The sequence below is a fragment of the Neopelma chrysocephalum genome, unplaced genomic scaffold (genome assembly GCF_003984885.1).
Source record: "Neopelma chrysocephalum unplaced genomic scaffold, ASM398488v2 Primary Assembly neopelma1_74, whole genome shotgun sequence".
In the NCBI taxonomy this organism is placed as follows: Eukaryota; Metazoa; Chordata; class Aves; order Passeriformes; family Pipridae; genus Neopelma; species Neopelma chrysocephalum.
This window is the reverse complement of record NW_020897735.1, coordinates 6,743,909-6,757,586: the sequence shown is the minus strand read 5'-3', so window position 1 is coordinate 6,757,586 and position 13,678 is coordinate 6,743,909. Positions and strand designations below refer to the sequence as shown.

The following is a 13,678-nucleotide window of genomic DNA, read 5'->3' as shown; positions in this document are numbered from 1 at the left end:
TCTGAAATTGAGATTGGATATTAGGAAGAAATTATTCCCTGTGGGGGTGGTCAGGCCCTGGCACAGGTTACCCAGAGAAGCTGTGGCTGCCCCATCCCTGGAAGTGTTCAAGGCCAGGTTGGACAGGGCTTGGAGCAACCTGGGCTAGTGGAAGGTGTCCCCGCCCGTGTCACAGGGGTTGGAATAAGATGCTCTTTAAGGTCCCTTCCAGCCCAAACCATTCTGTGATTCTCTGAAATGACACCCTGCTGTGGTGTAGGGCCATGGGGGAGGTACCAGGCTGGCACTGGAGGAGGGTGGTGCTGCAGGACCTGATCCTGAGCAGAGCAGGGATCGGCCCCATGTCAACAGATCTGGGCTGATGATTGACTCAGGCAAGGGCCAAATCCGTGACTGTTGTCCCAGGGGAAGGTTGATGGGCAAAATCCTCCCTCTCACAGTCGAGCCCTGAGCCTCCTTTCACATTTGATTTCGTATCTGTCCGTGTGGTGTCCAGGCTTTGACTGAAATGCAAACAGCCACTCGTGGGGACAGGTTGATAACCCCTCGATCCTTTCCCTCAGGTCCAACATAAAGCCAGAGAAAGCCAATGCAAATCACCATAACTTTCAGATGTACACATTTGAAAAGACGACCAACTGCAAAGCCTGCAGGATGTTCCTGAGGTGAGCAACAACTTTCCAGCTGTTCTGTATCAGCACTGAAACATGGAAAGAAAACCTCAGAGCTGAGGCTGGATTAGGACTTTCTGACTTGTATTTTTCTTTTTTTTTGCACAGAGGAACCTTCTACCAGGGCTATCTTTGCCCCAAATGTGGAGCAGGTGCTCATAAGGAGTGCTTGGAGATCATTCCTCCCTGCAAGATGGGTGAGTTATTTCACATCACGAGCAGCTTATGCTGCACATGAATTATCTGATGGATTTTCTCTATTAAGCACTAATGCTTGTTAATGCATAAAAAATATAAGTGCACTCCCATCCACCTCCCAGGGCTGTAATTTACATTGGCTGGTGGTTTAAAAAACAAACAAACCAGCCAGAACCACCCAAAAGAAAGAGCTGCATCCCATGGATGTCAAGAGGATCACAGCAGCATTGTGTGCTGGGTGGGCATTTAAGAGAGATGATGAGTTCTTCATCAGAAGATATTGGATAATGAAATAGGAGGGTCTGCAGCAGGGATAACATTTCTGATGAGGAGAAACCTTTTCTCTGGATCCCACATGTCCCATAGAATGGCAAAAATTTGTGTCCTTGGTCTAAATCGGGTAAAACTGTGATCAACTCTGCCTGGGTTAGAGCTTTGGTCCTGCTTGGGGCAAGGGGCTGTCACAGGGTGGCTCCAGGTAGGTTTTGAGTGGGGAGTGGAGAGAGGAAGAAAGAAAATCACAATTTTGTGCAGGTGAGGAAATGTCCTTGTCCAGCTCCAATCCATCCCTGCATCTTGCCTGTCCAGACCAGAGAAATGGCCCGAGTGACCCCAGCTCTGCTCTGGGCTTCCTCTGTCAGTTCACACACTGATGGATGGTTTATTGGAACTCACAGTGTGAAGAGAAACAGAAAATGGGGTTTGTTGCCTGTTAAATTAACCACTTATTCCACCCTTTTCTCTTGCAGGTTCTTCAGCAGACCAGGTAGGTTGTTTGATGTCCCTTTTCCTCATCCCCCTCTGCCTTAGGCAGAGCCTGTGTCCTTACCCAGTCTGGGCATGGGCAGCTCGTGGGAAAAGCAACCAGAGGTCTCAGAGGGGTAGAACTGGGGACCAGTGGCCTCTTTTCCAGCCTAAAACTGGCCCAGTTTGTGCAGCACTGCAGCCCTTGGGAGGTGCCAGCACCCAGCTGGGACAAGCACCATGGGCTGGGGTTACCAGGGAGGTTTTGGGAGAGAGTTTCTCGTCGAGGTGTCTTCAGGTGGGTGCTCATAGAGAGAACTGAGACTAATGTGTCCTCACAGAGACTTTTTGCTCTTTCTTTGCAGGATTCACTGGGTGCTGGACCTGGTAAGTACAGTACTGTTTTACAGGAGGGCAGGCAAAACATATCCTGGCAGGAAGACTTGTTGCTGAGGGGGAGCATGTCCAGTGTGCTCCAGGGATGTGCAGCTCCAGGCACTACCCTCTGATGGGCCATCAGTCATGATGATTACTGCAATATTTTTTTATCTTCTTTGTTTAAAACTGGTCTGGACAGAGCTCCAGGCCTGCCCTGCCCATGCTCTGGCTCAGAGGAGAAGAACAATTTGTTTTTGTGCTTTCTCTGATGGAAGGAAAGCCAAGCCTGGCGAAAGGAAACCTGAATCAAATTGGTGGTTAAAACAAAAAAGCAAGCAGAGAGTGCTCTCGCTGGGCGGGGAGAGGCAGAGGTGGGGAAGTGCTTTGAAAATAAACACTGTGGTTTGAGTGCAGTTGGGGGAGCTTATTTAATGTGCAGTTGTTGGTGAGACAACTGGACTTTGACTGGGAGCTTCAGGGCCGTTTGAGTCCCAGGTTCAGCAGTTCTCTGGGCCCTTTTGCAATCGTGGGTGTCACACTCCTGGTCCCTTTTGCAATCCTGGTGTCACCACTGAGCCTGGTGGGGTTTGGTGCCAGCCAGGCTTTGCCTCAGTGAGGCTCAAATCCAGGTGCAGGGCTGGGAGCTGGAGCTTTGGTCGGGCTTGGTCCGTCATGGGTTTATTTTCGCTCAGGGAACTCAGTCATCCGTGTAACTGCAGGAGCCAAGAACATTCACTGTGGACACTGTTCTTTTCTGCTTTCATGCTTTCTGCCCCCAAAATCCTGCCTACTGGTGCCTTTGGGTTTGTGGTTCATAGGATAAGGAACAAGGCTTCAAGAGGGGGAGTTTTGTTTTGGGTTTTTTTTGAGCAGGGACAAGGTGATGAAACTGTTTTCCTTTTCTCCCAGGTCCTAAAATGGTGGCAGTTCAGAATTACCATGGAAACCCAGCCCCTCCTGGGAAGCCAGTGCTGACCTTTCAAATTGGGGATGTGATCGAGCTGCTGAGGGGGGACCCAGACTCACCATGGTGGGAGGTGAGAACAATTCCCCTCGGAAAACTCCTGGAAGGTTTTAAACCAGTGACTTCTGCGTTGTCCCTTTTATTTGTGGGCAGGGCTGTGCTGGGGGTTTGGAGGCAGTCTGGAGCCTGTCCCCCTCCCTGCACCACTGCTCCCCATGCCCACCCCAGTCTGATGCCCAGCTTGTCTCTGCAGGGGCGGCTGCTGCAGACGAAGAAGTCGGGTTATTTTCCCAGCTCGTCAGTAAAGCCCTGCCCTGTGGATGCCAGGGTAAGTGCCAAAGAGGAGATGGAGCCCAGGGTGGGTGGGAGTGCTCCAGTGGTCCCTGTTGCTCTTCTCAGCGTTCTGCTTGAGACCTTGGTCCTCCCAGTGAGCCCCTGGACCTTCAATGAGGCCTCTACTGAGGCTGAACTAGGAAGGAGGTAGTTCCCTCATCCCGTGGTTGCAGATGTCTGAATTGCATCAATCTCAGCCCTGTTCCCAAGGTTGGGGTTGGTGTGACCAGGTCCAGACTCTGTTCCTCCTCTGCAGGGCTGACTTGGGAGTAGAGGACTTGAAATCAGGCACAGTGCAGGAAAACTGTATTTGATTTACTTTAATTGTTTTTAGCTGTTTTCTGTAATGTTGTCAGCTGCTTCCCAATTAAAAACCACTCAGGTAAATGAACAAATACAGCCTGCTCATCCCAGCTGGGAGGCTGAGAGGGAAATGCTCAGCTACAACACTGCCCTCCGCCGCCCAAGCCGATAATCCAGGAACAGCTTGGCAGAAGGAACCGTCCTGTGGAGAGGAGCATCTCACATGTGATCCACAGCCTGATGAGCTGCTGGCTCTTCACTAATGAGCAATTCTGTCTTTGCAGCCTCCCAACAGCCGACCGCCCTCGCGGGAGATCGACTACACGGCGTACCCGTGGTGAGTCGACCCTCCTCTGGCTATAAACATAAACCAGCGTTATTTTTGGTTGTTACCCTGTCAGGAATCCACCCCAGCGAGGAATTCTGAATGCAGACTAGCAGTGATTTGCATCCTGCTTTCCTTGTGGCCACAGGGCAGCCGCCAGGTTGGTGTTTGAGTGTCGAAACCTGGTGCAGCCCTGGCAGTATCCATGAGGATTTCTTCACTGATGGAGACAGTCGGAGGCTAAAAGAGATGCTGGTTTCTCTTCCCATTTTCTGTGCCCAGAGAATCATTTTGAGAGGAAGGAGGCAATTCCTGCCTTGGCGGGAGAGGCTGTGCTTGGCTTGCCTGCTGCTCCTTCCCTCCAGCTCCAGCCAGGTTTACAAATTCATGGATATAAATTATCCACTTGCTGAAGCCTTATTAACCTGGGGACTGTTTCTCAATTAGTGAAGAGGTCACACTTATCAGTGCTCACCCACAGTTCAGTGGCTCAACAGCTTCTTTTATATCTCGGGGCACTTCCCTTCCTCCTCACGCTGACTTGGATGAGACCTGTTCCTCTACCTGCCTTCCCAACCTTCATGCCTTCAAAAGATGATGTATCTTTTTATCCAAAGCATGCCTATTTGAAGATATGCATTCATTTCAGTTAATTAAATTAATCAGTTAACCTCTGGGCTCAGGTTTGCAGGGAACATGGAGCGGCAGCAGACAGACAACCTGCTCAAGTCTCACGTCAGCGGCACCTACTTGATCCGGGAGCGGCCGGCCGAGGCCGAGCGCTTTGCCATCAGTATTAAGTGAGTGATAACTTCACTTAGTAATTGAATAATTTAGTATTTCTCACTCTTGGAGGACAAGCTGGGGCTGGAACACGCAGGGGTGTTTTCTTGAGTGCCTTTGCTGCCGTTGGCAGGTTCAACGAGGAGGTGAAGCACATCAAGGTGGTGGAGAAGGACAACTGGATTCACATCACAGAAGCCAAGAAGTTCGAAAGCTTGCTGGTAGGTTTTTGTCGCCCCTTGTAGCATGTGCACTGTCCCTGCCAGTCACACAGAGGATGGCAGAGACAGCCAGGTACCTCTCCATCCTTCCCAGGAGCTGGTCGAGTACTACCAGAGCCACTCACTGAAGGAGAGCTTCAAGCAGCTGGACACGACGCTGAAATACCCCTACAAATCTCGGGAGCGCTCTACCTCCAGGACCTTCACCCGCTCCCCAGGTAAAACCCAGCTTGGGGGCAGTTAAACTTGTCATGGAAGACCTCACCCTTCCAGCCAGGTGTAGGAGCACTGGATGAAGGGATTTACAGCTTTGTTGTAGCGCTTGAATTCCTCAGTTTGCAGATAAATCGTCTGCTTGGCTGGTGGCATTTTGAGGATGAGTCTCACAGGAGGTGGTGGATCAGGGGGATTCTGAGGGAGAGTTTTTTGCCGGGGGAGGCTGGTTCCCCTCCTGTGGTTTTGGACCCTGTGCTCAGGGGTGGTTTGCCCATCCCTTGGTCCTGCCAGAGCATCCCGTCCAGCTGCAGGTCGGGAGCAGGGATGTGATGGTCACTTAGTGGGATTTACCATGTCTTGCCCCACCTACGTGAGTTTCTTGTGCATGTGTTTTAATGGATACAGCTCCAGTGTGACTTGTAGTTGGAATCCCAGTGGGACTCCTTTAATGGAGATCACGGGTGAAATGGTAAGTCTGTGTCTAAAACAAAAAGAAAGAAAAAAAATCAAAACAAATGGAAAGCAAAAATGCAATAGGGCAAAAAGTTCTGTTTTGTCCAAAAGCCTGAGCACAGAACTAACTACTTTGTGGGGAAAAAAATTAATTTAAAAAAATTTTCTCCATGGTATGTTTAAAAAAGAATATCAAAGGTAGATAGGTTTTAAAAGTTGATTAAATATATCCTTTTGTATGAAATACAACCATAGGATGAATTTTGAGCCCCTACACTGGCTGTGGGGCTGTGACCAGACCTTCTGTCAGCTGTCCCAGCTCCGAGCCCCTGCACAAGACCCTCTGCATGCTTTACCCTGTATTTCTCCATCAGCTTTTAAAGCACTGTGCATTATAATATTTTTTTTTAATTTCCTTTTTAATGCGTGTTCTGCCTCTTTCTGTTTCTCTCTAACCTCTTTGCAGCCTCCTGCGCTTCCTACAACTTTTCTTTTCTCAGTCCTCAGGGCCTCAACTTTTCTTCTCAGAGCTCCTCCAGTCCCTTCTGGTCAGGTACCAGTGCCTCTCCCTGCAGGAGAGACCTGCCACCATCCCCAGCTTGAAAGCCATCACCAGTGGGACCTGTGGGGTCCCTGATGTCCCTCCATCCCCACAGGCAGTTCAGGGGGTCCCCAGTGCTGCCCTGGGGCACAGCCTGGAAATAAGTTAATTAACCACGACTTGGCCGGGAGCAGAACACACCCCACTCTCTCCCCAAAATCAAGGCAGGGAAAAGATGTTGCTATTTGAGAAAAGGGGCTAAAATTAATGAAAAAGAAAATCCAGCACTTTGGGATCTCATGATGTACTTCAAGCTCGACCTGCTTATCCCCTGTGTTTCACCAAATGAGCATTGACATCACACTGTCTCCCAGTCTGTTTCTCCTTGTTCTCAAGGACAACATCTCAGTGTCCAGCAGGTTTTGAGCTCTGTTATCTGAGGCTGCTCAGGAGCCCCTTGCTGAGGAGGCAGGGGTGGAACCTGTGCTGTCAGAGATGTTTTTTGGGGCTCAGTCTCCCTGCAGAGAGTGCAGTGGTGCCCTGGCCTTTGAACCTCATTGATTTAATGTGTTACAGGCTGGTGTCATCCTCCCTGTTGAGGGGGGGATCAGAGCAAAATCCTGCCAGTTTGCTTCTTGCCATTTAAGCAAAGCCACACGTGCCTTCCTTGGTGCCATGTTTGGGAAGAATGCTTAACTTTTCAAGCATAAATCTGGGAATTTGAGATCCTCTAACTGCATAGAAAGTATTGCAGAAACTAATACGTGCAGCAGTGGGCTCTGAGCAAGCTCCTGATGAAAGAGCTCAAAGCTGCCGTGATTCTTGCTCTGTTCTCCAGCCTGGCTGCCTGGCCAGGATGGATGAGTCTTCCAGTGATTGCACGCTGTGTGTCTGGACCATCTCCATCGCCATCCTCATCTCCTTCCATCCCGAGAGCTGAAAACCTGGGCAAAGCTTTTCCTCAGGCTTAGTTCAACCTTGGTTTGCACGCTTTTATAATTGAAATTAATCCTTGGAAATCCTGGGACAAAGAAGGGAGCTTCACTGAAACACAACATCCCTTCAGGGTGGGGTTTTTTTTGCAAACTTCAGAGGAGGTGCGTTTTTCTCCCCCTCTGCCCATCCCATCCCTCCCTCTGTTGCTCTCCAGCCTTATTCCTCCTGCCCATACCTTGAGGCAGGAACACTGAGCAATACCCCTGCCTTCCCCACCTCACTGCTGCTCCTCCTTGTGCCTCCCCTGAGCATCCCCTGCCTGAAGTGATGGAGATCCGTGGTGCTGGGGCTGTGCCAGTGCTCCCAGGATGGCTCATGGGGGCATCCTCCTCATCACAAGCTGTTGGTCAGCATTAGGGTTTGCAGGGTGCTTTGGCACCGTTTGGTCTGTGATGGGACCAAGTTTCCAAGGGCTCTGGGTGCTCCCTGGAACAGGCAGAAGCAAGGAGGATCCAGGTTAGCAGCTTCTTCCTCCTCATGGCAAAGCATACAGGATTTGCTCAACACCTCTAGGAGAATTCATTCCCAATAACTCAGTTTTTGAGTTGATTTATGAAGTTTTTTGATACGTGGCTCCATCAGGTGCTGCGAACTGTGCAGCAGCCAGACCTGAGATTGTGAGTGGAACAGGATTTTTCCATGATTTCATTGTTAGTGATTGTGTATTCCTATGAAATCCTTTCTTTTACCTCCTCACAAAAGTGCCCTTCACCCCAGAGATCCCCAGCAAGGCCCTCCTGGACTCTCCTGGCAGAGAGGGGTTTCCCAAGCACAGCAGGAACCCCCTTTAACCCCAACCACCCCAGTCCATGCGGGCTGAGCAATTCGGATGAGTTCAGTCCCTCCAGGCCACGGTGCTGCGATGGGAGCCGTGGTGGAAAACCCAGGTTGAACCTCACCAAGCTTTTCCCCAGGCTTCAGCCGGCCCCACGTGGTGAGGGCAGCTCCCAACCCCTGTGCTTTGTCCCCTCGCAGTGTTCACCCCACGGGTCATAGGGACGGCGGTGGCTCGATACAACTTCGCGGCGCGGGACATGCGGGAGCTCTCGCTGCGGGAGGGCGACGTGGTGAAGATCTACAGCAGGATTGGCGGGGACCAGGGATGGTGGAAGGGGGAAACCAACGGAAGAGTGAGTGCATCCAGATAATGTCCTGTCCTGTTCCTGCAGCGCGCGGTCCTCCCCGCTGTCAGGACAGCAAAAGGCATTCCCTCTTGCTCTTTCCCATTCCCTCTTGCTCTTTCCCATTCCCTCTTGCTCTTTCCCATTCCCTCTTGCTCTTTCCCAGATCCTGGGTGGGCTGTCATCTCATGAGAGCCACTGCTCTGTTGCCAGTTGGTGCTGTGTGACAGTGACAGCAATGCCTGGTGCATGCCAGTGGGTGGTGGGCGATGTTTGAGTCTGCTCTTCCTCAAACCCGCATGTGGGGGGTGTATGTAAGAGTGGTTCTGCCAGGGGAAGGCTCAGCATCCCGGGAAAAGCAGCAAGGTGATGGCTTGGCCTGGTGTCCCACAGTTTGTAGCTCTGGGGACAGATTCTTCATGCCCTGACCCCTTATATATTGTGGGCAACCTGTGTGTCCAAAGAAATGTATAGGTGATAGCTCTGTCCCAAATTAGGGTGACAGCTGGCCACTATCACCACTGTGGGCACATCCAGGGCTTTGCAAATGGCTCACTGGGAACAGCACCTGGTGGCAGGGGAATAGTCCCAGTGACAAGACAGGAGCTCCCTTATAGAATCACAGAACATCTTGAGTTGGAAGAGACCCACAAGGATCATCGAAGTTCAACTCCTGGCCGTAAAAAAGACAGCAATCCCGCCATGCACCTGAGAACCTTTTCCAAATATTCCTTGATCTCTGTCAGCCTTGGGCTGTGATCTTGAAGCCCCCCAGTCTCCGGCTCACCTCTGTGCATCCCCCACAGGTCGGCTGGTTTCCCTCGACGTACGTGGAAGAGGAGGGGGTGCAGTGACTGCGGGGATGTTTGGTGGAAGTCGTCGAGCGCCCAGAGCCGCTGCAGCCCGAGCACGCCTGTCCCGACGCCCGCGGCTCCCCGTGAGACGCGGCCGGACGCCTCCCAGGAGCCTCCCAGGACTGCTCTCGCAGCCTCCTCAGCAATCCTTCCTCTGTACAGTGTGTGTGCACATGTCGGGGCCGCCCCGGCCCCGCTCCTGTTCCATGTATAGAAGATTGATGGTCCGTCGGATAACGTTGGTGTAGCAGCTGCGGAAGAGTCCCGGGAGAGCCGCGCTCCCCCTGCATGGACAGAGCTGAGAGACTCTGGGAGGGGGGTCTACACCTCTCTTTTAAAGGTGTTTTAAAAGCCACCGCGGTGATGGTGGCGGGAGGGTGAGGCTGCAGGTTTGTGCCTGGGTGTGCCAGGGTGAGAATTTGGGGGTTTCTAAGGGGAGGGAGCGATCCAGCCCCGAGGAGACAATGCAGACCCCATGCCCACACCACTCAGGTGGGCTCCCCAGGTCAGGATTTTGGCAGTGTCCCTGGCAGGGGGCAGGGTGAGGGGCAGAGCAGAGACACCCAGAGGAGAGGGCTGTTGCTTGGCTCCGAAGGGATGTCAGCTGTGAAACCATTTTGACCATCAGACCTCAGCTGGAAATGGATCTTCAGATCAGACAGGAGGGGAAGGAGCTGCTTTGGCATCCCCAAGCCTGTTTTCCTAACAACCACCTCAGTCCCAGCAGCCCTGCTGCAGGTGGAGGGGGCTGCCCAGGGAGCAGACTGGTCCCACTGGTGAGAGCAGGAGGTCTCAGCGTGTTGCAGGACTGGAGATGTGCTTTGCCACACAAGGGCTTTGGAGGCTACCAAGACACCAGGTACATGCAGAGGAGTGTGTGTCCCTGGGTCTGTCCTCCTCTCCCTCCCAGCAGGACCCCCCCAAACCAGGCTGATTTTTCTTGCAGCCATGACCACGTCCCACCTCGCTGAGCTCAGGGCCAACCCACCTGAGTAAGGGCTACGGTATCAACTCCTGATTCCTCTCCCTGAGTTGTGAAAGCATCTCTTCTTCCCAGCTGTGTGCACTTTTGGGGGCTGTGAGCATTGCCCCCTCTCTTCCTCCCACAGGCTGTTACTGCTGCTGCTGTCAAGTAAAGGTCCGCCTGTTTTGACATTCCCGCTGTGTCCTGAGCACCATCTGTCTGAGCCTGTTCTTCCCAAAGTCTGGAGTTGCTGGCTGGAAATCCCAGCCCTTGTCTTCTGCTGGGGCCTGGCTTCGCTCTCCAGCTCCAGAATTCCCTTCCAAAGGACAAATACGTGTGTGGGAGTGTGACAGGGAACAACTTTCCTGTATCTGAGCCCCAGGAGCTGCCCTTCAGCTTCCCTCAATACGTAGCATTTTGAGCTGGTGCTTCCATGCCCTGACTTTGTTTCCCCTGGGACTTCTGGTGGTCCTGCCGTGTTCCCGGTGTGGGGTCTTGGCATTGTGCTGGTGCAGGTCTGGGAGATGCCAGCGTTGGGTGGGTGAGCAGTGCTGATGCCCTTGGTCCCTGGCACAGGGGTACCCTGTGCAGCATCCAGACGGAGCAGCAGTGCCATGCTCAGGATAAGAAATAGAAGTTTGGGACTCTTAAGGACAAGGGAATGATGTTAACTTGGGAATTACATGCTGTTGCTCAGTGACAAGCCCAGAGCCACCCTATTTTGCTTCCCATTCCTCCAGGAGCTCTGTGAGTGCCCCTGTCCAGGGTGCCCCAGGGGGAGTGGGGTGGGTTCAGCAGAGTGTGGCTGGGGCAGATGCCCACCGTGGGTTTTGCTCGGTGAGGTAACGGGAACGTGAGGGGGCTCAGGGCTTTCCCAAGGTACTGTTTGGTGCTAACCCCTCCCAGCCCCTTGGTGCTCAGCTTGGAGGAGAGCTGGCAATGCCCTGTTCCTGTGCAGAGCACAGGGCCCTGTTCCCATTCTGGGAGCTGTGTTGGAGCTGAGGGTGCATTTGGGTGGATGGGACACACACACACGTGACAAATTCACGATGGCTCATATTATGCCTCAGATCCTAAAGCCTTACAGACCCTCCCTTTAATGTGGCCAATTTTGTAAGGTGGTGAGGTCATCCCCTCTGGGAGAGCACGTACCTGTCACAGGGACCAGGACACCCCTGTCCCTCACACCCCAAAGGGATCCCCAACCTCTGCCTGTGCTGCCCTCCCAGCCCTGCCAAACCCCCTCCCCCCCAGAGAACTCTCCCTCTTGTGTTTACTGGTGTAAGAAACTTGTTAAAAAAGATTGTTTTGTTTGTAAGTAATTATTCAGCCATTTGCCACAAATATATCTGTGAATAAGAAAGGGAAATGTTTTTTTATGATGGCGAGAAAATTGTATATATATTTTAGTTCATCGCAGACCATTTGAAATTGCAATGGGATACGTTGGAAAATAATATGTAAATTCCTTGGGGTTTTCCTTTGCACTGCACTAACTGGGGTAGGGTGGAGGGGGTTTAAAGATAAAACTGTTTATGAAATAGTTTATAGCTGGGAATTTGGAAATCATTTGGAATAGCTTGTAATGCTGGAATAGAAACTTTAGCTGCTACTTAGAAACCCTTTTGCATGTGGTTTTTCCAGACCTTTTTAAGTTACAATACATCAAAGTAAATTCCACAACGAAAAAAATAAAGTGTAATTTTGCTGATAGGTTGTTTTTTTTCCCTAGACATGGTTTTTGCTGTGCCAGAGGGCTTGGGATCGTGTCGGGGTCCTTGTCACTCAAGCCCCCTTGGCTGTGCTGGGGCTGGAGGGTGGCTTGGCCCATCCAGGAAAGGCAGGTGCTTATGGGGATGGATCCTTCCTGATTCCTGATGTGAACAATAAGGGTTCATACCCGTCCAAAACTCTGAGTGGATCCCTCCTGCATTGCCTGTCAGGTTCCTTCACCTCATTCCTGGAGCAGCTGCCACTCAGACAGTTGTCCTGTGCTCCATCCGGGCACCTTTCCTGGGGCTTCTCTGCTTGCCTGAGCTGAACCCCTGCAGGATGAGGGAAGTAGGACGATTTTCCATGGCTTTAAATCACTCCTGAATATCGTATTCCAGAATCCCACTTGGCCCTGCAGGCAGCAGCATATTCCAGAGCAATAAAAGAAGTTACACAGTTGCTTATAAAATATATGAGGCATTGCTGGAGGTCTCACCCAGAGCTGCCTGTGAGCTCTGTCCCTGTGAGCTGCCAGGTCCTTTAATTAAGAACATTAATTTTTTCCTGCTCTTGGAGTCCCCAGTGCTTCACTTTTCCCAGGGTCAGCTGGAAGGGCAAAGAGTGGATGTGTTTTACACGGAGAAGCAGGACGTGAGCTGGGCACTAACTTTTGGATGCTGTTTTGGGAAGATGCTGCTCAGCCAGGTATTTAACCTTGGTCCAGGTGATGACCCTGCCTGGGATAACCTCCTTCCCTGCTGTTGCTGTTCAGTCTAAGGGAAGCTCTCCAACACACACCGTGTGTGAAATACCAGGTTTTGGTACCTGGGTGCTCTTCTGACAGTGGTGAGCATCAGCCTGGCCCTGAGTGGGTCTGGCATCGCCATCAGGTGGCCACAGCACACTAGAGCCTGGAACCAAGAGCTGGTAAACACAAAAATCTGCTTCCATGTGACATCCTGCCTCTGGGAACATCCCTGCCAGCCCAGGGGCTGGGGGTATTTAACCCATGAGTGGTTGGAGCTGGCAGGTGGGTGTTTGGACAGTGGCTTTCCTTGGCTTCGTGCCAAACCTTCCCCTGGGGTTTGCATTGATGCGAGGTCTGATGCCTCAGGAATAAATGGGGCATTTATCCACCCTGCCCAACCATGGCCAGGTGCAGTAACCAGACCAGGAGCAGCATTCCAGGGGCACTGACAGGAGAATAAATCTCCATCCGTGACCAGCACAGCTGGCTCCAGCCCTGCACAGCCCCTGGCCTGCCCCAGGAGGGGGGATGCACCAGGCACAGGGTTTTATTTATTATTGTGATTTTCCCCCCAGCAAGAGCAGCTGCTGCCATAATCCCCCCCCATCAGCCAGGCTCTGCCCAGCTCTGAGCAAACACGGCAGGGGGGTGGTTGCTTTGCTGGCTGCCCTCTGTGAACGGCAGGTCCTGCTCCTGCTGCAGGGTGACAGCCACCCGTGGTGGCCCTGGGGCTGGCCCTCGAGCACACCCCGTGGCCACGGTGACCTGTGACCGGCCCGTGTGTGGCCACCTCCCTCTGCCGTGGCTGGGGGTGATCTCACGTGCCACCTGGGCCAGTGGATCCCAAAACAAGGGGCTGAACCGCTGTGCAGTCAGGATGGGGGAACTGAGGCAGGGGGTTACCAAGAGGAGAGCTTGGAAAAGCTCTGCCCGGCAGGACTGTGTGGGATCCAGCTGCTTTTGGCTTGGGGTCATGTCCTGGTAATGCTTTCTTAAGCCCCGTTTCAGGTTGTGGTGCAGAGGTGAGTGCACAGCTCTGCCTGTGCAGCTCCCAAGGGGATGAGGGTGAGGATGAGGATGGCTCAGGCACTGCTGACCGTGGCTCCACAGCACGCCTGGCTGGCTCAACCCTGCATTTTCTGTGACCTAGAA

The 13,678-nt window shown here is 52.4% G+C and overlaps 1 protein-coding gene across 5 annotated transcripts in view; it reads left to right on the top strand.

Moving 5' to 3' along the window:
• The window catches only part of VAV2 (vav guanine nucleotide exchange factor 2), a 133,403-nt gene extending 121,627 nt beyond the window's left edge, over window positions 1–11,776 (top strand). For 4 of the 5 annotated variants that reach the window (XM_027687744.1, XM_027687742.1, XM_027687741.1 and 1 more), the window contains 12 exons: window positions 564–665; window positions 780–868; window positions 1,619–1,635; window positions 1,979–2,000; window positions 2,901–3,028; window positions 3,209–3,283; window positions 3,876–3,928; window positions 4,600–4,716; window positions 4,833–4,920; window positions 5,015–5,138; window positions 8,102–8,256; window positions 9,054–11,776. In XM_027687744.1, the coding sequence (XP_027543545.1) occupies window positions 564–665; window positions 780–868; window positions 1,619–1,635; window positions 1,979–2,000; window positions 2,901–3,028; window positions 3,209–3,283; window positions 3,876–3,928; window positions 4,600–4,716; window positions 4,833–4,920; window positions 5,015–5,138; window positions 8,102–8,256; window positions 9,054–9,101 (1,018 nt within the window). In that variant the 3' untranslated portion in view covers window positions 9,102–11,776. Of the gene's footprint in view, window positions 1–563; window positions 666–779; window positions 869–1,618; window positions 1,636–1,978; window positions 2,001–2,900; window positions 3,029–3,208; window positions 3,284–3,875; window positions 3,929–4,599; window positions 4,717–4,832; window positions 4,921–5,014; window positions 5,139–6,055; window positions 6,143–8,101; window positions 8,257–9,053 lie in introns of all 5 variants that reach the window. The other variant, XM_027687745.1, reaches the window with a different exon arrangement.
• Window positions 11,777–13,678: the final 1,902 nt, after the last annotated feature.